The sequence below is a fragment of the Balaenoptera physalus genome (genome assembly GCF_965194825.1).
Source record: "Balaenoptera physalus genome assembly, chromosome: 11".
Taxonomy (NCBI): Eukaryota; Metazoa; Chordata; class Mammalia; order Artiodactyla; family Balaenopteridae; genus Balaenoptera; species Balaenoptera physalus.
Genome location: NC_138896.1, coordinates 54897600 through 54920849, shown reverse-complemented (window position 1 = coordinate 54920849; position 23250 = coordinate 54897600). Strand labels below are relative to the sequence as shown.

The following is a 23250-nucleotide window of genomic DNA, read 5'->3' as shown; positions in this document are numbered from 1 at the left end:
TCTGTTGTTTATAATAGTTTTATTTATAATAGTTTTTCCATTTGAGTTCTACAGGTTTTCCAGGTAAACAATAGTAACAAAACAAAACACAGACAAGCTTTTAAATATACCTGTTTAAAAAGGAAATCAGGGACTTTCCTAGTGATCCAGTGGTTAAGAATCCATCTTGCAATGCAGGGGACGCTGTTCTGTCCCTGGTCAGGGAACTAAGATCCCACACGCTGCAAAGCAACTAAGCCTGCGTGCCGCCAACTACACAGCCCACGTGCTCTGGAGCCTGCATGCCACAATTACAGAGCCCACGTGCTCTGGAGCCTGCATGCCACAACTAGAGAGCCCACGTGCTCTGGACCCTGCGCGCCACAACTAGAGAGCCTGCGTGCCCCAAGTAATGAGCCCGTGCGCTCTGGAGCCCGTGTTCACGACTAGAGAGAACCCCACGCACCACAACTAGAGAGGAGCCCCTGCTCTGCAGTGAAGAGCCCGCATGCTGCAAAGATCCCGCGTGCCGCAACTAAGACCTGACACAGCCAAAAAAAAATAATAAAATAAATAAATTTTTTTTAAAAAAGAGGGACTATCATATCTTTCATTATGTTTATATTGCTTTGGCAACTTGAGTTTTCTCAATCAGTTTTATTAAATTTAGGGTAGAGGGGGAAAATAATCATCATAGAAAGAGAAGGAAGACATACAGTCTAAAAATTTGTGTGAATTTATGAGCATAAATAAGATAATTCTTGATAGATGTGCTCTTGATAGATGAATAAGCATGCAAATATTTGGAGTAAGGACGAGGTTTGAGACTAAACAGATGGTTAGGCTGGGAAAGATAGTACCTTATGTCTGAGAAAATTCCTAGCTGTATCCAAAATTGAAGTTTGTCAACTACTTTCCTACGTGATCTTGTTCCAATCAAGTATCACTGGCTGACTGAGAGCCTCAGTACCATTTTCACATTTCCTAGGGTCTGAGTAGGAAGCTGAATGTCCCTTCTCAGTAACTTCCAACTCACTGAGCGTGCTGTGTGCTATCACCATATACTAATACGAAGTGGCACATTCAAAGAAAAGAATACCTATGTATTTGTCCACCCAGTAAGGCCAGTAAAAAGAAATCTGCAATCTGGCAGAAATTCATATCATCTGTTGCTTTCTATTTTAAGATTGCTTCTCCACATAAAAATTAATCAAGATATAATCATCTGGAGCTGTAGCAGGATAAGTTTCACTTCTCAAACTCAAATGTGTGAGCAATATCACATTACCTTCTCTTTGCTAAATAAAATTGAATGTGACAGCTGTTGTCCAACAAGGATAAGAAATTTGATCTTGCTCATTTTTGGGCCACCCCTGACTTTCTCTAGGTTCCTGTAAATTGGAAGGGAATACACGGTGCCCGAAGAGCGAGGACAGATCATTACTTCTCAACCCATAAGGCTTTCATGAATAACATCTTTGTTCAAGTCCCTTAAAGTCAGGTAATCGAACAGCTTCCTTGCCATGCCTGGTCCAAAGGATCCTTTCCAAGGCTGGGAACCTTGCCAGCGTGGCTTCAACCTCCTGGTGCACCTCGTGCTCTTCTTCTCCAAGGTGCTCCACTCCCCAGGGCACCAGCAGACCTCTGTCCTCTTCCATGTCTGAGGGAATCTCTTCCCTGCATAGCTGCTCCTGCCTGCCCCGTTCCCATTACTGCCCACCCTCAGGGAACTCAGGTCAAGAAGACAGGTAAGCTCTGCTTTAGATCCCAACAGAAAATGCCCCTGAGACATAAGAACACGAGGGGCCTGACCACTTTTTGGAATAAGTGAAAGGGAAAAATATAATCAAAACAAGAATTATTATCAACCAACCACCGGTATCTGGCTGGCTGTGGGGAAGGATTTCCTAGCGCATGGACTCTGCAGGTGGAGTCTTTCCTCCCCACCCCTGTGCACCCTGCTCCTTCACTCTACCTGCCTATTGCTCTCCCTTCATTTCTCCCCATGGCACTCGTCAACAACTAACATACCATATCTTTTTTTAAAAAATTTACTTGTTAACTATGTGTCTCATCCCACTAATTTAAGTCTCGTGACAGCATTTAAATTTTGTCTGTTTTGATCACTTCAGAGCCTAGAATTGGTAGAAATAATAGGAGCTCAGTAAATATTTTGGGTATTATAAATAGACATTTTTTATTCAGGGTGGCATGGGGAAAGCCCAGACAGGAAATTAGGGATGAAACTAAAAGGCTGGGCTACAATCCTGAATTATGTTATTATCCCTAGAAAGGTAAAAGAAAAATGTATAAGCATGATGACTATCTAGCATTATAATATGGTGATATTACTTCTAAGATGATATTAAACATTTTTTATAAGAATGCAGATCTTTAAAGTACTTCATGAGCCACTGATTTATCCTATGATATTAGCGGCATTTTTTTCTTGAATAAAAAAAGTGGGCATAATTTCAAGTACTTTGAATGTTATGTAAAAAATAGTACTTAATTTTAAAACTAAATTCAATCAAATGCTTAATATGACCTATTTGGGGGGACAGTAGAGCCTCACTAAAATCCTGTAGGTACAATATAGCATTTACTATCCAAAATTATCAATTCAAATTTTGATGATATAGACATAAAAATTAGCTGCAAATAAAAGAATTTACAATTTAGAAAATTTATCTTTCAGACATAATGTTGACCATATATTAAAAATCTGGAAAACCGGAATCATAAGTACCTAGATTGCTTTATTGGGTTTCATAAATTCATTGAAATGGCTTCAAATATTGACCATTACTTTAAGTTATTTCATTACTTTAAGTTATAATATGCCTTTAGAAACATGGGGAGATTAGTCACAGATTTCATAACCTAAAGAAATACAAAATAATTTTCCTTCGTAATGCATCTCTCCTAAATGTTTGAGGATCAACACCGCCACCTCTTATAAAGTCCTCTGCCTGGGGATTCGTGTTGACTGCTGCTATTTATACATTCAAGCTTCCAGTGCACCTCGCTGGCTCTACCCATGACACACCCTTCTAAATATTTACTATCGGGCCAAAGCTATCGTTTTCACTTAAAGCAATCCAATAGAAAGTTAATAACAAGGCTATCCTGTCTTCCTTAAATTGGATTTCTGCAACAGCAACCAGTAATCTCGACAGTAAGAACATTCCCATTCCTTTGATGCCAACTAGAAGATAGTCACAGCCACCCCTGTGCACGACACACGCCTGGGCTTCCTAACACCTGTCTCCCTTCTCACCTGCTGTCTTTAACACAGGTTCTGGATTATTTAGACAGCTCATTCAAATTATTGAACAGTTGAAGCAATAATGCTTTCGAAATCATAAATAGGAATTTGCTTACTCTAACTCAGCAGGATTTTAAGATCAAAATAACGTAGGTCCCCCGCTTCCTATATCACTAGAAAGTGTGAACCAGTTAAGTTGACCTCCCCACCCCCCAAAAAAGTTCTAGCTCTGTTTAGTCTGATCCTTTACATCAAGTTGAAAGATAATACCAAGAATGCAATGAGTACTAGGAGAGAAATTAGGCAGAAAATAAAGAATAAGAAAATGTGAGAGTCAAATCTTTACAGTGTGACTCCATTACTTGGCTTGAAACACTGGGAATTACCAATGCCAGGGCCTGAGCATACCCTGAACCTTGATGTGGGGAAGGGGAAGGAAGCCAAGCAGTTTTAGGTAAAACAGCCCCAATGGACAAATCAGAAAAATCACAGGCTACTAGATAAGCTCTTTATTAACCTAGACTTTAACATATGTTTTCTAAGTATTTTGAATATCTAAGTTCGTTTCCTACCAAGATGGATAAACAACCACTGCATGTTGATTTTAAAGAAGCCCTAGTCTAACATTTTAGGCTGGTCTGTTATCTCGACTGACATCATTTAGAAAACAATTTTTATACAACCAATACATTTGTCATTTAGTGTGTGGACCTGAAACCAGATTTTGAGAGGAGAGAAAGAAAGAGGGCTCCAGATATCACAGCAGGGAGACAATCAGTCACCACCAAAGAGAGACACTAATTAAAGGGACAGGGGAATCTAACATCACAATTTTGCTAAAGATTTGCGTGGCTTCTTTAGCACTACAAACTCATAAATACATTCATAAATTTCACAAAGTAAACATAGTAAAATAATGTATGTTTCATATATCTCTTTTTTAGCTAATTCTAGTAAACCAGAAAATAGGTATTATGGTGAGAAAATCTGCTATACAGTGGTTCTTGAGATTCACTGAGGAACTGTAGAGATTCTCAGAACACTCCCCAGTATGCAGGTTCAGGAATATATATTTTTAAAGAGCTCTGTGGGAGAATGTGATGATGAGCAAGTTTGGGAACCAAAAACAGAGTAAAACAAAAAAACAAAACCAACCCTGGCATCAGGATACCAACATTAATAATAACCAATTACTTCTAAGAGAATTACAAGGGAATGAAATAATAAATACTAGGTTTTAATGACAGCCACGACGAGGCCCAAAATCTATGGCTGAGAATCAATGCACTAAACGTGGAGACAGCTTTCACGTCTTTGTCCAACTTTCAAAAGCCCTGGTCAAAGGTTAAGTTAATTAATCAAGCTGACTGAATTAACAACAGGAGACCAATAAGAAAGGCTTTGTGATTTTCCAGTTTATAGATGAGAGCTTATTATGAATTTGGTATGCTTATGAAGATTAGAAACAGATGGTCCAATGTAAGCCTCAAGCAGGCTGACATATAATGTAAAAGCCTGGAGCTTGCAGTCAGAAGACCTGGGCTTCAGTCCCAGTTCTGCTGCTATGTGACCTCAGGCAAGTCACTTAACCTGAGCCCTAACTTTCTTAACAATAAATGAAGATCACATGAGATAGCATATGTAAGAGGTACTTTATAAAATGTAAAGCATTTTTAAATGTTGGTTATCAATGTCATAAATGATCAGAATATAAACATTTATCATTTAGTCTCTGTAGTCCAAGAAAATGAGACAAAAACTCTACCTATAATAGGGAGGAGTTGACTGTGTACTACTTTATGTCCAAAGGAATTCTACTATTAAAGAGTCCATTGTTATTTTTATTTACTAACTTAGCCAATGCTTATATAGTACTAAGTGTCAGCCACAGTCTGAAGCACTTTACAAACAACTTTTTTTACTTCCCAACAAGCTTACAAGGTAGGTACTATTATTATCCTCATTTTACACATAAAGAAACTGAGGCACTGAGTTTAGACATTGCCCAAGTTCATACAGCCAGTAAGTGATAGAGCTGGGATTCATACACAGGCAACCTGGCTCCAGAATTCATAGGCTCAATGACTATAAAATGATATTTCACTAAAGGCATTCTGTTGCACAAATCTCCAAGATGGTGTTATGAAGAGCTTGTAGGTCATTATCATAAGAAATAAATTGTGTTGAAAATGATAGGAAACTACCATCTGGCATTTTCTCTATTAGATCATAGTTACATTGCTTAGGAAAATTTTTTCTAGGATTATTAATCAGCCGTTAAAAACTTAAATCACTACTGGATATACGGTTAAAATGGTAAATTTTATATTACATATATTTTAGCACAATTAAAAAAATAAAAAACCTTAATTTTATTTATTGTGTACAGTTTAAAGTATTTTACATATTTTGCTTTCAAGCTGTAGAATTTTTATTTTGCAAAACTGAATATATCATTAAGTCTGCAACAAGAAATTATTTCATTGTTCTGTAAAAGTATTAGTAATATATTGATGAAATAAAGCACAGGAAGCAAGTGAGCACTGGGTCAGTAGATAATTTTTAAGGCCCGTGCTTATCTCCAGGGCTGCTGTCTCCCACAGCTCTAGCCAGGCTGCCTACTCCACCTGGGGATGTTAAATAGAAGTGGGAGATGGGTTTAAATCAGCCATGTGCTCATTTGCTCTGAGCCTTAAAAAAGTCAGGATTGGCTTAAAGGATTTTAAGTAACGGTATGAATGGATATCAAGACCTGAGAGCCTAAATGACAGTTAACATACTTGGCTGCTATTTTCTACTCCACATTTGCTTGTTTTTTAGGGAATATGTGTTTATGGGAAAACAAATGTCGTATTTATTACAGACAGATGCTCGGATTCTGTTTAAAAATAGAATCATACAAGCAGGTGGGAGAGCCAGGAGAAGAGGATGGTTAAATATGTGACACAATCAGTTCATATCCTGTGAGCTGAACAAAATGGTGAGGAAGTGGTAATTCTGGAATTTATTTTCAAAGTCAGTTCAATCTGCATTGTTTAGGGTTTTGCCTGAATCACAGATTGTTCCTGGTAATTGGTTAAAAGAAATTTTTTTTAAAAGTAGAGAAATTAAAGAAAAGAACAGTTAATATATCAATTGTAGACTTTCAGTTATATGGCTCTGAGTTTTGGACTTCATCGTTCCCTAATGGAAGAATGTACCAGAAAGTTACTCTGCAACTGTTTACTAATTTAAGAACCTCAACATAGAAGACTCATTATATAAGAAAGCCTTACTCATAAGGGATATGACCCTGAAGGCAATTTAGTGAGCCTTGTATTTTGGCTTAAAGACAATGATCTGACTCTGGTTTCTTTAACAGAAAATAAGCACTTCTAGAAAGTTGAGAAGGCTATATAAGGCTAAATGTTTCTAGGAAAGATTATTGTTGTTCCACTGAGGAGTCAATATGAGAAATCTAGCTGGCTTAATACATTTTTCATGCATTTGATGATGGGAAAGGTAGCCACCTGTTCCTTCCTTTATCAGCTGAGTAAAGTTGGTCATATTATTTGGATTTTTGGACTTTTAACTTCAATACAAGTTCAGATATCTAAATTCATAAGAGATTAAGTCAAGAGATGACAGAGGTAAATTCAAGAATTTATTTGGAGCAGCAAAGTCAGCATATACAAATGTAAGTAAATCGAAAAGACAGAAGACAGATACGGAAGAAAACTGGTTTTATTCAGTTGCAAAGAACTTGAAAGATAATATTTCCTAGTCTTTTCCAAATTCCATCAAAGAAACTTAAAGTATCTTGAGGCATTGCTGATATTAGGGAATATTCATTCACCAAGGAGTCAGATTAAGAAGGCTCTAACCTATCTCCTACTTTCAAAAGGTCTTAGCACTTCTGCTTACACTAAACTAGAAAAGCACGGCAGCAATGGCCACTCAATTTCTGGGAGCAACGTATTGGCTGATTAAAAAAACAATAAAATCATGTCATTTTTCACATATAATCTTAGTCAAAAGAAAATATATTATTATCCACCTGATTGTTATTGGTTTTTTTGTTCTTGTTTTTTTTTTTTTTTTGGTACTCTCTCCTGTAGATGTGCGTTTCTAGGAAGAGGAAATAAGTAATGTAACTATATATTTCTCCTGTACTTCCAATGACAGTATGAACTATTACGATTGTTATTAAGAGCCTACTGTATGACAAGCACTGTGCTAAGTGCTTTACATGTATAATCTCAGTTAAACCTGTAACAACTCTATGAGGCATATACTATCATAACCTCCATTTTAAGATGAGGTGTGTGGGATTTGTAACAGGTAAGTGACTTCCCTCAGGTCAAATGTCTAGTAAGTAGCACAGCCAACCTTCAAACCCAAAGAACCTGGCTCTAGAGCCTGCCTTTTAAAATCACTATGACAACTTCACTCTTTTCCTAATACATGACTATAAAAGTTTTCTTGGCAGATTATCCACAAATAGTTCACAGTTATAAAAACATGTTCTAATTCCCTTAAACTTTCTCCAGGCCAAAACTAAAGGATGCTTAGAAAACAACCAAACAAACAAAAAAATCTCAATCCAATAATACCAAAATTATAGCAAATTTTATACCAAATATGGAATTGGTATGATAAAAATTTACTGAGAGGTTGGTAGCTATACAGATTATTTGCCAGCAGGAACATGGTACAAAAACACACACATATATACATATGTACACTTTTTTTTTGGCAAATGTGATTTTCCACTGAGAGCTGGCTCAATAGATTTGTATCCAGTTTCACTTCATTACTCTGAGTGAAATGTTGCCTGATAATAGAGTTATAAGCTAATTTGCTAATCCTTATTGTAGACTACATTCCTAGAATTTGGATCCTAATAAATCTTAGAAGCAAAACACTTGCTCAAATAGATGTTAATCCAGACACTTGTCAAACGACTTGTCAAACGACTACTGCAAATGTAATTTGAAAGCATCAAGAGTTCTGTTTGGTCACGAGTCCTCCTCCAAAGGGGAACATCAAGCAGTAAATAAAAAACAAGTCTACCAGAAACTGCCATCATTCAACATGTATATTAGAATTAAAAGGTGAAAATGTTCCTCATTTCAATGTGGAAAAACATTCAACAATAAATTAGACTATTGCTTATGTATACGTAAATTGGCAAGGTATAGAAGAGAAGAATTGGACCTTGGGGTTAGACATCCTGATTCTAATCATTGCCCCTTCACTTAGCAGCTGATTGACCTTGGGCTAGACATGAAGCCTGAATCACAGTTTCTTCCATATGTCAATAGTGATGATGCCTATCTTCATGGGGTTGCTATGAGACTTTAAATATTATATTTATTATATTATATATTATTGTGTTATATTATTATAAAAGGATCTACCCAATCCTTGGCCTGTAGCAGGGGTTCAATTACATGATTGCTATTTATAGGCTTGTTTAGTTATTGGAGTCACTGCAGTGCATATTGACAATCAGAGCCCTTTGCTGGAGGATATTTACTGGACCAAATTTAGATTCAATGTATCATCAACGCTGGTAATTTCTATCATATGTTTATCATAATACATAAAAGAAATCAACTTATTTGATAAATTACTATAGGTTGTGTTAGTTCTACTTACAGACTGGAAAAATTAAGAGTAATGTGATCTCAGTCGTTCGGCCGTATTCTGAAGAGCACTGAAGCTTTAGGAATGGTCCTGCTAAAGATACAGGTTACAAAGAACTGTAACATCCTCTGTACTATCATTAGTGTATCTGTTAGAATAATCCTAGGGGCTTAAAGTGAGGCCTATATCTTCTTCATGTTGCAGATCTGTTATTTGTAGGCAGTGGGGGCCTTTGCTAAGAGTGATCAAGGGATCTGGGCTGAGAGAGTAGCAAGCCAAAATTTCAATTATCAGTCACAGAGCCACAGAGAAAGAGAGAACTCTGGAGGATGCTGCACTGGACACAGTCACATGCTCAGATATTCATCACTCACTCACAACTCATTGGCCTCACCCCACCACAAGAGTATCAAATGTGCATCTCTACTTTATAACAGGAAGGCAGTAACCTGCAACATTTTGGTGAACAGTATTAATGACCACCCGAATTAGGAAGCAGAATTCTAGGAATTGCAGAGCTCAAGTTTAGCAATACAGCATTACTCCCTTTTCATCTCCCTGGAAAATAGAGGCAGCTCCATAATACAATGGGTAAATACCCAAATGACACCTGGTACCCAAAGAAATGCTTACACATCTACAGGTAGATCCTCCATACAGTAGTGAGCAGACTGTTAAAATACATAGACAAAAAAATCCACTCACATCATGGACCAAAACAAACCTAAATTTTACCACAGGAGTCTCCTAGCATCAGGGGTGAACTTCTTACATTTTCTTGGCAGTATAAAGAACTAGAAAATTGTAGGCCAAGCGATCACTGGTTGGAGTACATAATTTATGTCCAATAAAAATTATAATGACTCTATATAACTTATAAGATAGATGATCAACTAAAACATGCTATACATATTACATTTAAGTTATACATCAGCTTTATCAGCAATATCTATAAATTATGTATAATGTTGAATGACAAGATTGACTTTAAAGCTGTGTTCAGGGAAACTCTTACTTCTGGGTTAGACATGTGAACCTATGGCAGTCAGCATCATCTCCAGGCAAACCAGAGTGAAAGACTAACAAAGGAAGTAGGAGAAAGGCGTCGTGAAACAGTGAGCCATGACCACAGTTACATTACTGCACTAGTAGAGACAAACCAACAAAAGTCTGATGCCTCAAGTTGAGAAAACTTAGTCAGTGGTTCTCTCTCTCTGGGATACACACAGATTCATTTAAGGGACTTAGAAATGCTGAGGCCTGGCCCTACTCCAAGAGCTTCTGATTTAATTGATCCAGTAGAGTACAGCCCAGGCATTGCTGTGTTTTGGTTGTTGTCACTGCTTTATAAAGTCTTCTAATGCAAAGCCAGGCTTAAGAAATACTAAACTAAGTCATGTAGTCTATCAAGCAAAAAAATAAACTTGCAAATAATGGATTCTGCAGACATGTACCTACTAAATATAAAAGAAACAACATTTGTGCTAACTGGGGAAAGAACTGTACTCCACGCATCAACTCTTAAATAGCTATCTAGCACATGTTCACGTCTATTTTCTCTAAGTAATTACCAGAGTGACATGTATTTTCAATATATACCATAAGAGGATCAAGGTTTCTTTAAAAGGGGAAGGGAATTTCAGCTATCTTTATACTACTGATTTTATAGTAAATGAAAAAATAAAATGTATGAGTAAACTAATATAAATTACAAATACAAAATCTAAATATTGCCTTCAACTTTTTTCTGAACTATATCCCAGTTTATTGATGAGTAACTTTATTTACTGGGGAAAAGCTTATCACCTGTATATTCATATACATATTCATCCACAGTGACAGAGCTCTGTTGTGCTGTCAACAAGAAAATTAATAAGTCACTGGTCCCATAAACATATCAATTTTTCAGTGACTACTAAAAAAAATAAAGAAAAAATACTAGACAAACACGAACTAAAAGACTTAACGTTTTCAGAATCTAAAACTAAAAAATATTTTATTTTTTCATAAATGCATATAATGTCTTTCTAGAAGAGCTTATTTCTCTCCCACAGTAAAACACACACTGCAAAATATAGTCCACAGTCAGTGAAAACTCTGAAATATTATTTAATCATTTGTTAAACTAAGCTTACACAAATTAGGAGAAAGTAATGTTGAAATAACATATGAAGTAAGATATAGTCAGCTTAAACAGTGAGAGCTGTATATGCCTATCATTTTGTGTCTACTTTTTAATCATCTGTGAGTTTCCTTCCTGGCAAGTGGAGATTCTTAGATAGCCAGGAGTAGGGAATCGGAGCATAGCAGGGCAGCCGGCATGTGCCAGCTGAATCTGAGGTAAAGGGGAACTAAAATTTCAGCCTTGAATGAAGAGACCCACAGAAGAAGGCATCCCTATTATATTAGCTCCAAGAGAGGAAGTGAAGAAAAAGATACAAACAAGAAGAGAGTAAGAGACACGAGCCTGTAGGTAGACACCGTGAATGACAGTAGAGGAGAGAGCCTGTCCCAGAGCCTGTGGTCACCCAGTGAGTTATCCACCCAGAGCACCCAGCCAGCTGTGGGAGTAGGGGACAGAAGAGGTGAAACAAATGCTTTATTTTTTTCTGTTCTCATTCTTGCTTTAGGAGCCTATTTAATTTAAGCAGCCCTGAATTCCTGGTCTTTGCAAGAATTTCTGTTTGTTTTAATGCTTTCAGAAGGTTAAAACCTTATGGCTCCCGATTCTTGAGTTTAGTTTTGTTTTGCATCAGATTTTTTCCTTGTCCCAGGGATTAATGGTATGCTCACTGGAATCAGACTATTCAAATTTATCCTGACAGAACTCAAATCCTGAGAGTAACATTACTTCAGACAACTTAAAAATACACTTTGATTTTTTATGTACGTTTAAATACAATTTCTTAAGAATGCCCTGCTCTTTATCACACTGTCATATATTTAAGATTCTAATTTCTGCCTCATGAGAAGCTAGGTTTCCCTATCTTTTAGAAAAGGGGAGGGACACATAAGGGAGAACACTCCTTCCTATCTTCTGTGGTTGTCAGCAGAAGTGCCCAGGGACACATCCGAAATGTCCGAGCAGAGAAGATGCCTCATACTAAAATGACTGGCTCACAACTACCATGAAATGAATGTATGTGATGTTATTCCATACTTAAATATTTCTACTGAAACAGCCTTCCCTTCCAGCTGCTTTCAAGCTGAATGGAACAAAGGTACTGTTTATGCCAGAAAAATAGTAGAAGTCCATCTGCAAGTAGCTCAGATTTCCACAGATTTACTTATACTGTGGATTAAACGGCATGCCTTAAATGTACATACATGTATATGTATATTTGAATATATACATACTTCTCACTCTAAAATAGGAACCATCCAAATTGAGTCAAAGGCATTCACATTTCTGACATCTACTTTTTAATCAGATTTCTAATGAAAGCATGGTTTGCAGATGAAAAGTTTCAATATTAGAATACAGATACAGATAATTGAATTAATTTATAACAATTAAACCAAACCCATGAAAACAGGTCCAATTCACTTACTCTCATCAACTTGAGAACTGTCTATTCACTAATTGTAGCGTGTGATTTAAAGTTTAAAAAGAATCAAAAAATACTGAAGGAGTTAGTATAATGAAATACTGTTTGAAATTTGAAAAATCTGGTTGCATTCCGTAATTAATCTTCCCTGTGAGCTAGGGCTATAACTTAGAATCTTCTCAAGAGAATTAAAAAATTACCAAATGATGGAATCGTAAAACTGTTTCAAAAGGCAATTATGGGGGCGTCCCTGGTGGCGCAGTGGTTGAGGGTCTGCCTGCCAATGCAGGGGGACACGGATTCGAGCCCTGGTCTGGGAAGATCCCACATGCCACGGAGCAACTAGGCCCGTGAGCCACAATTACTGAGCCTGCGCGTCTGGAGCCTGTGCTCTGCAACAAGAGAGGCCGCGATAGTGAGAGGCCTGCGCACCGTGATGAGGAGTGGCTCCCACTGGCCGCAACTGGAGAGGGCCCTCACACAGAAACGAAGACCCAGCACAGCCATAAATAAATTAAAAAAAAAAAAAAAAAAAGGCAATTATGGAGAGTCCTCAGTTGATTTATACTATATTGCCATTAGAGAAATAAAATTTAAAACTACCTCGTGGCTATTTTTATATCCATACTTCCTTTGAGGACGCTGCTTTAAAAATACAAATATTTGAGTTTAAACAAATAGTACATACTATTTTGTTTATATAAATATAAAAGTAAAAAATTATATATCTTTTAGGATCTGAGACAAAATGGCCATAATTAAAAACAAGTGCAAGAGGAACAAAGTTTTGATGTTACTGTACCTACCTTTAATGTGATACTATAATGTCCAACAAACATTGCATTTATCCATGATCTTGAATGGGGATCACCCAGGAATTCTATGTGATACTGTTCAACATCTCCATCCAGGTCATAGGTCACATATTTCCCTTTAAAAGGATCAGGGCAAAGTATCCCCGGCCAACTTTCAAAAGAAAATATTTTTATTATTTTGATGCTTTAAAAAAGGTAGACATTAATATATCTGTCACAATCATCTGTCAAACTTTGCCCTTTGAATTTTAATAACTGTTTTACACATTTTAAACATATTCATATCTTTTAAAAGTAGAATATTCAATTGATGCAAGTAATCATTTGTATCTTTGTAGATATAGAAAGCTTTGAAACAGTCACATACTTAAGACATTCATAAGATATGAGGAGAAAGAATCATAAGACAAAAGAATGATTTCCAGGGTCTATAAGAGACATTTAGGCACTGCTAATAGGAAAGATAAGAGAAAAAAGAGTCATCAGATTCATGGCAGGCTTGAATCAACTCTCACCAATCAGAATGATTAACTACTAAAATGTTAACCCACTGACAGGGCTTCTGATGGGGTAGGAGAGAGCTAGCGATTCGTGAACCAGGACTGCCAAAGTGGTTCGGGCTCTTCTGACACTGAACTTTGTAACAACTGTGAGAAAAGTAGAAATAGAGCCAGCGGTTCTGTGTTATCCCTCCCCCACCACATCTGTTCCACTGGCAGTGACCAAATGGCTAAAAATCCTCAGTACTGCAAATAAGGTTTATTCTTTACTAAAAATAAATCTTAGGGGAATGTACAGCAGAAAGCTGACTGAATTTTACAGATCAAGATCCAAAATATGCATATCTAATATACCCAAGCATTCAAAAATCTGTACAATTATCAAGTTCTATTATTTATAATATAATTATCTGTACAATTATCAAGTTCAATTATCTTTACAATTAACAAGTTCAGTTTGCAGTACCATAGAGCGAAAAAGGTAGAGAAGTTCAAATTAGAAGGCCCAGGCTCTAGTTCTGCCTTCTACCAGACAAGAGGCCTCAAGCAGGTAACTAGGCCTCACTGTAACTTTGGTTCCTCACTGCGCTGTTTCAAAGTTCAAATGAACATGTGCTTTACAGATTTTTGGTTTCTGGCAAATTAAAATACTGTAACGCGCCATCATTATGGACTGAATTATGTCATCCCACCAACCCACATTCATATGTCGAAGTCCTGACCGCCAGTACCTCAGAATGTGACTGTATTTGGAGAGGGGGTCTTTAAGGAAGTAACTAAGTTAAAAGGTGAGCCCCAATCCAACATGACTAGTTTCCTTATAAAAAGAGAAGATTAGGACCCAGACACACACAGAGGGAAGACCATGAGAAGACACAAAAAGAGAGACCCACCTACAAGCCAAGGAGAGGCCTGAGAAGAAATCAACCCTCTGACACCCTGACCTCAGAATTTTAGCCCCCAGAACCGTGGGAAAATAAGGGCTAGAGAATTAAAAATTGAGTCAGACAATCTGTAAGCCAAAGAAGAACTGGAAATGATAATGGAAAGTCAAGTGAAAGTTCAGGACCTAAATGAAGAGGACCATCTGGTTGTTATCAGGCTCATGTCACGGTATCTTATTGCTATTTGGTGACTCTTACTGGGCTGTGCTTGAGAGTTAAACTTGAGTGCAGTTTATCTTTTAAATCTACAATGGAAATCTACATTGCTGAGGGAACACACTCAAAAGAAGGGGACTTCAACAGGCAAATGAGTGACTAAGAATGAGTGGTAGCTGCAATGGAGACCCCCAACTTATCAGAAGTCAAGGAACAAGTGGGTCCTTCAATATGATCAATAGCTATTTTAAAAACAACCAAACTATGATTGTTACATCATATTTGTTTAAACTCTTTATAAAAGGTAAGGGGCTCATGTTTAATACTAGGTGATTTGCACTTCACAGCAATTTTAATAAGGATTACTGTCAACCCAATACCAATTTTATGAACAGTACCTACTCCATTCAGTGTAAAACAGCCTCACAAAATGGATTTCTGATATTTAACACATGAAAGAAAGATTCTGCAGTTATTATGTGTAAGATGAGCTGCTACTTTTCTGACACAAATTCTGATATAACTATTTTTTAAGTGGAACCTATTGGGTCCCAGAGTATTCAATTTAAATTATTACTCAATAAAATATAAACAAAAAGAGATGACTCCTAAAAAGAATTAGATACCAAAAAAAGAAAAAAGCTTCTGTTCATTATTTAAAACATATTTTATTACAGAAAGTATTGCATACTGATTTAAAGATGAATTATGAAAAGTATTATGAAATGTCCAAATAACTGGGGTACTTTCAGGTGGTGCAAAGGAATTGTCTGACTCCTAGTCTGTACACATCAGCTAAAACAGAATGTACCAAACTACAGGAAAAGCTGAGCAGAGGCAATACATGTAGAAAACATGATTACTTCTCTCCAGCTGCTACATCCATCATTGTCTCTGACTTCCTGTGATTGAAGAAAGAAGTTGATGTCCATTTTTTGCCCTCACTCTGACCTCAATTTGAGTTCCCAAACTGTCAATGATGATAGTGCATTGTGCATTTCTACTTCCTGATTTTTCACTTTCATATTGAGGAGAAATTGAGTGTTGTTTGGGGGCTTAAAGGTGGAGACAGACAGTAAGAATAGGCCACCCAATGGAAGGGTGTCAGAATTACAAGGAAAGTGTATGGTCAATCTCAGAACCTGTGGGTGGTGGAAGGTAAAATGTACAAACACAACAAGGTCAAATAGACATCAGGTGTTGAAATCCACTTGCAGGAGGAAATGGAAATTTTGGCAGGACAAGAAACTTCAAAGGAAAGTGAAAATACATTACAAAGAAACTGATGTCTTACACATTCCTTATCCAGTGGAAATGATCTTTAATGAGTTGGCTACTGCCTTCAATAAGTTGAAGCTTAAGCATTATAACAGCTGCCATGTATTTATACCGAACGAGAAGAAATATATAACTTTTATTTTCAAACTGTGGTCTGGATGTTTAAGAAGGTAGCAGATTTACTTGGGCCTCATTCTTAATCTGTGGGAAACAAAATGGATGAGTTGGAATCATCACTAACTTAATGTCATACTTTCCAAGAAATCTCTTTGCTATACCTAACTGCAGGGACCGTTGGGAAGAGGAAATTTCTCATCCACACACATATAAATCCACAGGCAAAAGTATGCAAATGAGAAGTAATCAAATACTATTTTATAATACTGAAAGGATCTAGTAGAAACCTCAATTTATAAATGTATATACTATATCTAAAAAGTATCACTGGATTGGTTTGTTAACTTAAAGGCATATTTGATTACTAACCTGTTTAGACTACAGTATTTAAAATGCAAATATATTTTCTATAAATTAATTTCCATACTTATGAAAAATCATTGTAAAATGTCTGTGTAAATATGCCTAGTTTCTGCTTGATACTGTATTTTCCTATACTAAGTGAGAGATGCACTGTTATTTTTTACTTTTAATTTCTTTGCTCTTTCTAGCTAAATACAATGTATTTGATCAATCTTTAAAAATCAAGACTTCTTAAACATTATAGAGATAGTTTTTCTCTTCCTAGTAATGCAGACAGCCCCACCCTCAAGCTCACATAGGCACTACTCAAAGGCAAGAGGCTGCATAAGTATTTTATAAGTATGTAAGTGTGTGCTATCTTACAATGTGGTGATAAATATAACTATTATAATTTGATTTTCCATGGAGCTTGACCATAGACAAAATGATATTCTCTTAACTTATTTATTTTTATTATTTAAAGATTAAGCAGACATTTCTTGACTCTGTATCAGTCTCTCTTTAGCTTTATTGGAAAGTATGAACTCTTCTGGGAAAGAATAACTCTGGGATGTTGATAAGATTGAATTTCTGAGCCTTCAAAAGCTACGTGTAAGGACACGGCCTAACAAGAATTGACCCAGATAATGCTACACTGTTAAGCGTCTCTGTAGCCAGCTGACTGGTCTTCCCACTTGAAATTTCAGGGTCTATAACATTTCTTAATTAAGAACTGATGTTTGGCTGTTTTTAGTAGGCTAATTCAGCTTTATATTCTACTACTGCAATTTATCTTGTTATCATCTTTCTATTGTATTTGTGGAAATGAATAAGCAATACAGCAACAGATTTGAGTTCCTTAATCTGTATTTTAAATCTGTGCTCATTTGTACTTAGCTTATAAAAAGAAATATATGTGACTACATGCCAAATGCATTCTACTCTTTCCAAACAACAAGAAGGTAGTTACAGCTGTATTCTGCAGCATTTTGACGGTCCTAATCACAGACTGGAGATAATTTAGGGACTAGAGTAAAACATGCTTCATTTGTATTTCAAATCCTAACCCTCAGCTACAAGTACAAAACTGCAAAAGAAATTCCTAATCAAATTTCTAACATAATATTTCAGATATAGTGACAAGATGCAAACCCATTTCTTGAATGAGAGTTATTGAAACTTCAGAATTTCCAGTAGAAAATACAAACGCTCTGCTTTCAAAATGTTAGAGATATAAAAAATGACAATGAGACTACAAATACCTTCATAAGTAACTTCAAAAATGAGTGTTCATATACATAACCATCTAGTTCCTCTTCATGCCCATCCTAATTACACAGGTCAATTAATATACATATCTTTTTACAACATTTCATATTTTATCCTTAGAAAAACTCTCAGTAACAAAAGGTTACTCAGAGTTGATGTGTAACATTCCAAATCTCTCTGAGGTGTGGAAATCTCTCTGAGGTAGATATTAAGTGTATTGGTTGAATCTCTCTGCAAAGATATTAAGGGTATTGGTTTGCTAAGGTTGCCATAGGAAAGTATCACAGACTGGGTGGCTTAAACAACAAGAACTTATTTTCTCACAGTTTTAAAGGCTAGGAGTCCAAGATCAAGGTCAGCAGGTCTGGTTTCTCTTGAGGTCTCTCCCTGGCCAGCAGACTGCTGCCCTCGTGCTCTGTCTTCGCATGGTCTTTAATCTGTGCACATGCACCCCTGGTGTCTCCCCTTGTATCCAAGTTTTCTCTTCTTACAAGAACACCAGTCAGATTGGATTAGGGCTCACTCTACTGGCCTCTTTTAACTTAATCACCTCTTTAAAGGCCCTTAGTCCAAATACAGTCACATTCTGAGGTTAGAGTTTTAACTTACGACCTTTGGGGGAATACAATTCAGCCCACAACGGTAAGTGACAGAGCAAGAGCACAAATCTAGGTACTGACTTGAAGGCCTCTCATGTGTGTTCTGTGTGTGTGTTACATAAGCCCATCACAGTCTCCCAATGAAAGCAAACATATATTTTTCATGGAGAATAGTTGAATATAAATGAAAACAAGATGACGGGAGAAAAGGAAGAGGAGGGAGAGGACCTTCAAGATGGCAGAGAAGTAAGACGTGGAGATCAACTTCCTCCCCACAAATACATCAGAAATACATCTACATGTGGAAAAACTCCTACAGAACACCTACTGACGCTGGCAGAAGACTTCAGACCTCCCAAAAGGCAAGAAAATCCCCACGTACCTGGGTAGGGCAAAAGAAAAAAAAAAAACAAAGACAAAAGAAAAGGGACGGGACCTGCACAAGTGGGAGGGAGCTGTGAAAGAGGAAAAGTTTCTACACACTAGGAAGCCCCTTCACTGGCGGAGACAGGGGCTGGGCGTGGGGGGTGGGTGGTGGGGGGGAAGGCTTCAGAGCCAAAGAGGACAGCGCAGCAACAGGGGTGCAGAGGGCACAGCGGAGAGATTCCCGCACAGAGGATCGGTGCCAACGAGCACTCACCAGCCTGAGAGGCTTGTCTGCTCACCCACCAGGGCGGGTGAGGGCTGGGAGCTGAGGTTCGGGCTTCAGAGGTCAGACCTCAGGGAGAGGACTGGCGTTGGCTGCATGAACACAGCCTGAAGGGGGCTAGAGCACCACAGCTAGCCAGGAGGGAGTCCTGGAAAAAGTCTGGACCCTCCTAAGAGGCAAGAGACTACTGTTTCAGGGTGCGCGAGGAGAGGAGGTACAGAACACCGCCTAAACGAGCTTCAGAGAAGGGCATGAGCCACAGCTATCAGCGCGGACACCAGAGACGGGCATGAAACGCTAACACTGCTGCTGCAGCCACCAAGAAGCCTGTGTGCAAGCACAGGTCACTATCCACACCTCCCCTCCCAGGAGCCTGTGCAGCCCGCCACTGCCAGGGTCCTGTGATCCAGGGACAGCTTCCCCAGGAGAACACACGGCATGCCTCAGGCTGTTGCAACGTCACCCAAGCCTCTGCCACTGCAGGCTCGCCCCGCATTCCATACCCTCCCTCCCCCTGGCCTGAGTGAGCCAGTGCCCCTTAAACAGCCACTCCTCTAACCCTGTCCTGTCTGGGTGAAGAACAGATGCCAGAGGGCGACCTACACACAGAGGTGGGGCCAAATCCAAAGCTGAACCCCAGGAGCTGTGCGAACAAAGAAGAGAAAGGGAAATTTCTCCGTGCAGTCACCGGAGCAGCAGATTAAATCTCCAAAATCAACTTGATGAACCCTGCATCTGTGGAATACCTGAATAGACAACAAATCATCCCAAAACTGAGGCTGTGGACTTTGGGAGCAACTGTAGACTTGGGGTTTGCTGTATGCAACTGATTAGTTTCTGAAATTTATGTATATCTTAGTATAGTTTTTAGCACTTGTTATCATTGGTGGATTTGTTTATTGGTTTAGTTGCTCTCCTCTTTTTTTTTTATTACTTTTTTATGTTTTTATTTTAATAATATTGTTTTATTTTTTACTTTAATAACTTATTTATTGTATTTTATTTTACTTTTTTCTTTCTTTCTTTCTTTTCTCCCTTTTCTTCTGAGCTGTGTGGTTGACAGGATCTTGGTGCTCCAGCTGGGTGTCAGTACTGAGCCTCTGAGGTGGGAAAGCCGAGTTCAGTACATTGGACTACTGGAGACCTCCTAGCTCCATGTAATATCAATTGGTGAGAGCTCTCCCAGAGATCTCTGTCTCAATGCTAAGACCCAGCTCCACTCAACGACCAGCAAGCTCCAGTGCTGGACAGCCCATGCCAAACAACTAACAACACAGGAACACAACCCCACTCATTAGCAGAGAGGCTGCCTAAAAACATACTAAGTCCACAGACACCCCAAAACACACAATTGGATGCAATCCTCCCCTCCAGAAAGACAAGATCCAGCCTCATCCACCAGAACACAAGCACCAGTCCCCTCAACCAGGAAGCCTACACAACCCACTGAACCAACTTTACCCACTGGGGGCAGACACCAAAAACAACAGGAACTATGAACGTGCAGGCTGTGAAAAGGAGATGCCAAACACAGTAAGTTAAGCAAAACGAGAAGACAGAGAAATACGCAGCAGATGAAGGAGCAAAGTAAAATCCCACAAGACCAAAGAAATGAAAGGAAATAGCTACATGAAAAAGAATTCAGAGTAATGATAGTAAAGATGATCCAAAATCTTGGAAACAGAATGGAGAAAACACAAGAAACGTTTAACAAGGACCTAGAAGCACTAAGGAACAAATAAACAATGATGAACAACACAATAAATGAAATTAAAAATTCTCTACAAGGCATCAATAGCAGCATAACTGATAAGTGACCTGGAAAATAAAATAGTGGAAATAACTACTGAAGAGCAGGCTAAAGAAAAAAGAATGAGAAGAATTGAGGACAGTCTCAGAGACCTCTGGGACAACATTAAACGCATCAACATTCAAATTATACGGGTCCAGGAAGAAGAAGAAAAAAGAAAGGGACTGAGAAAATATTTGAAGAGATTATCATTGAAAACTTCCCTAATATGGGAAAGGAAATAGTCAGTCAAGTCCAGGAAGAGCAGAGAGTCCCATACAGGATAAATCTAAGGAGAAACACACCAAGACACATATTAAGCAAACCATCAAAAATTAAATACAAAGAAAACATATTAAAAGCAGCAAGGGAAAAGCAACGAATAACATACAAGGGAACTGCCAAAAGGTTAGCAGCTGATCTTTCAGCAGAAACTCTGCAAGCCAGAAGGGAGTGGCATGATGTATCTAAAGTGATGAAAGGAAAAACCTACAACAAAGATTACTCTACTCAGCACGGATGTCATTCAGATTCGACGGAGAAATTAAAACCTATACAGACAAACAAAAGCTAAGAGAATTCAGCACCACCAGACCAGCTTTACAACAAATGCTAAAGGAACTTCTCTAGGCAGGAAAGAAAAGAGAAGGAAAACACCTACAATAACAAGCCCAAAACAATTAAGAAAATGGTAATAGGAACATGCATATCGATAATTACCTTAAATGTAAATGGATGAAATGCTCCAACCAAGAGGAACAGACTGGCTTATGGATACAAAAAAAAGACCCGTATATATGCTGTCTACAAGAGATCCACTTGAGACCTAGGGACATATACAGACTGAAAGAAAGTGAGAAGATGGAAAAAGATATTCCAAGCAAATGGAAATCAAATGAAAGCTGGAGGAGCAACTCTCATATCAGAAAAACAGACTTTAAAATAAAGACTATTACAAGAGACAAAGAAGGACACTACATAATTATCAAGGGTTCAATCCAAGAAAAAGATATAACAAGTGTAAATATTTATGAACCAAAAATAGGAGCACCTCAATACATAAGGAAAATGCTAACAGCCATAAAAGGGGAAATCGACAGTAATACAATCATAGTAGGGGACTTTAACACCCCACTTTCACCAATGACAGATCATCCAAAATGAAAATAAATAAGGAAACATAAGCTTTAAGTGATACATTAAACAAGATGGACTTAATTGATACTTATAGGACAATCCATCCAAAACAACAAAATAAACTTTCTTCTCAAGTGCTCATGGAACATTATTCAGGATAGATCATACCTTGAGCCACAAATCAAGCCTTGGTAAATTTAAGAAAATCGAAATTGTATCAAGTATCTTCTCCGACCAAAACACTATGAGACTAGAAATCAACTACAGAAAAAAAACTGTAAAACATACAAACACATGGAAGCTAAACAATATGCTATTAAATAACCAAGAGATCACTGAAGAAATCAAAGAGGAAAGCAAAAAATACCCAGAAACAAATGACAATGAAAACACGATGACCTAAAACCTATGGGATGCAGCAAAAGCAGTTCTAAGAGGGAAGTTTATAGCAATACAATCCTACCTCAAGAAACAAGAAACATCTCAAATAAACAACCTAACTTTACACCTAAAGCAATTAGAGAAAAAAGAACAAAAAACCCCAAAGTTAGCAGAAGGAAAAAAATCAAAGAGATCAGATCAGAAATAAATGAAAAAGAAATGAAGGAAATGATAGCAAAGATCAATAAAACTAAAAGCTGGTTCTTTGAGAAGATAAACAAAATTGATAAACCAGTAGCCAGACTCATCAAGAAAAAAAGGGAGAAGACTGAAATCAACAGAAGTAGAAATGAAAAAGGAGAAGTAACAACTGACACTGCAGAAATACAAAGGATCATACGAGATCACTACAAGCAACAATATGCCAAAAAAAATAGACAACCTGGAAGAAACGGACAAATTCTTAGAAAAGCACAACCTTCTGAGACTGAACCAGGAAGAAATAGAAAATATAAACAGACCAATCAAAAGCACTGAAATTGGGGCTTCCCTGGTGGTGCAGTGGTTGAGAAACTGCCTGCTAATGCAGGGGACATGGGTTCGAGTCCTGGTCTGGGAAGATCCCACATGCCGCGGAGCAGCTAGGCTCGTGAGCCACAATTACTGAGCCTGCGCGTCTGGAGCCTGTGCTCCGCAACAAGAGAGGCCGCGATAGTGAGAGGCCCGCGCACTGCGATGAAGTGTGGCCCCCGCTCGCCGCAACTAGAGAAAGCTCTCACACAGAAACGAAGACCCAACACAGCCATAAATAAATAAATAAATAAATAAAAATTAAAAAAAAAAAAAAGCAC

General features: G+C 37.8%; 1 protein-coding gene across 4 annotated transcripts in view; it reads right to left on the bottom strand.

Moving 5' to 3' along the window:
- ZCWPW2 (zinc finger CW-type and PWWP domain containing 2) overlaps positions 1-23250 on the bottom strand; it is a 141225-nt gene that overhangs the window by 51165 nt on the left and 66810 nt on the right. For all 4 annotated transcript variants that reach the window (XM_082415137.1, XM_082415139.1, XM_082415136.1 and 1 more), the window contains exon 3: positions 13230-13389. In XM_082415137.1, coding sequence (XP_082271263.1) covers positions 13230-13389 — 160 coding nt within the window. The remainder of the gene's footprint in view (positions 1-13229; positions 13390-23250) is intronic.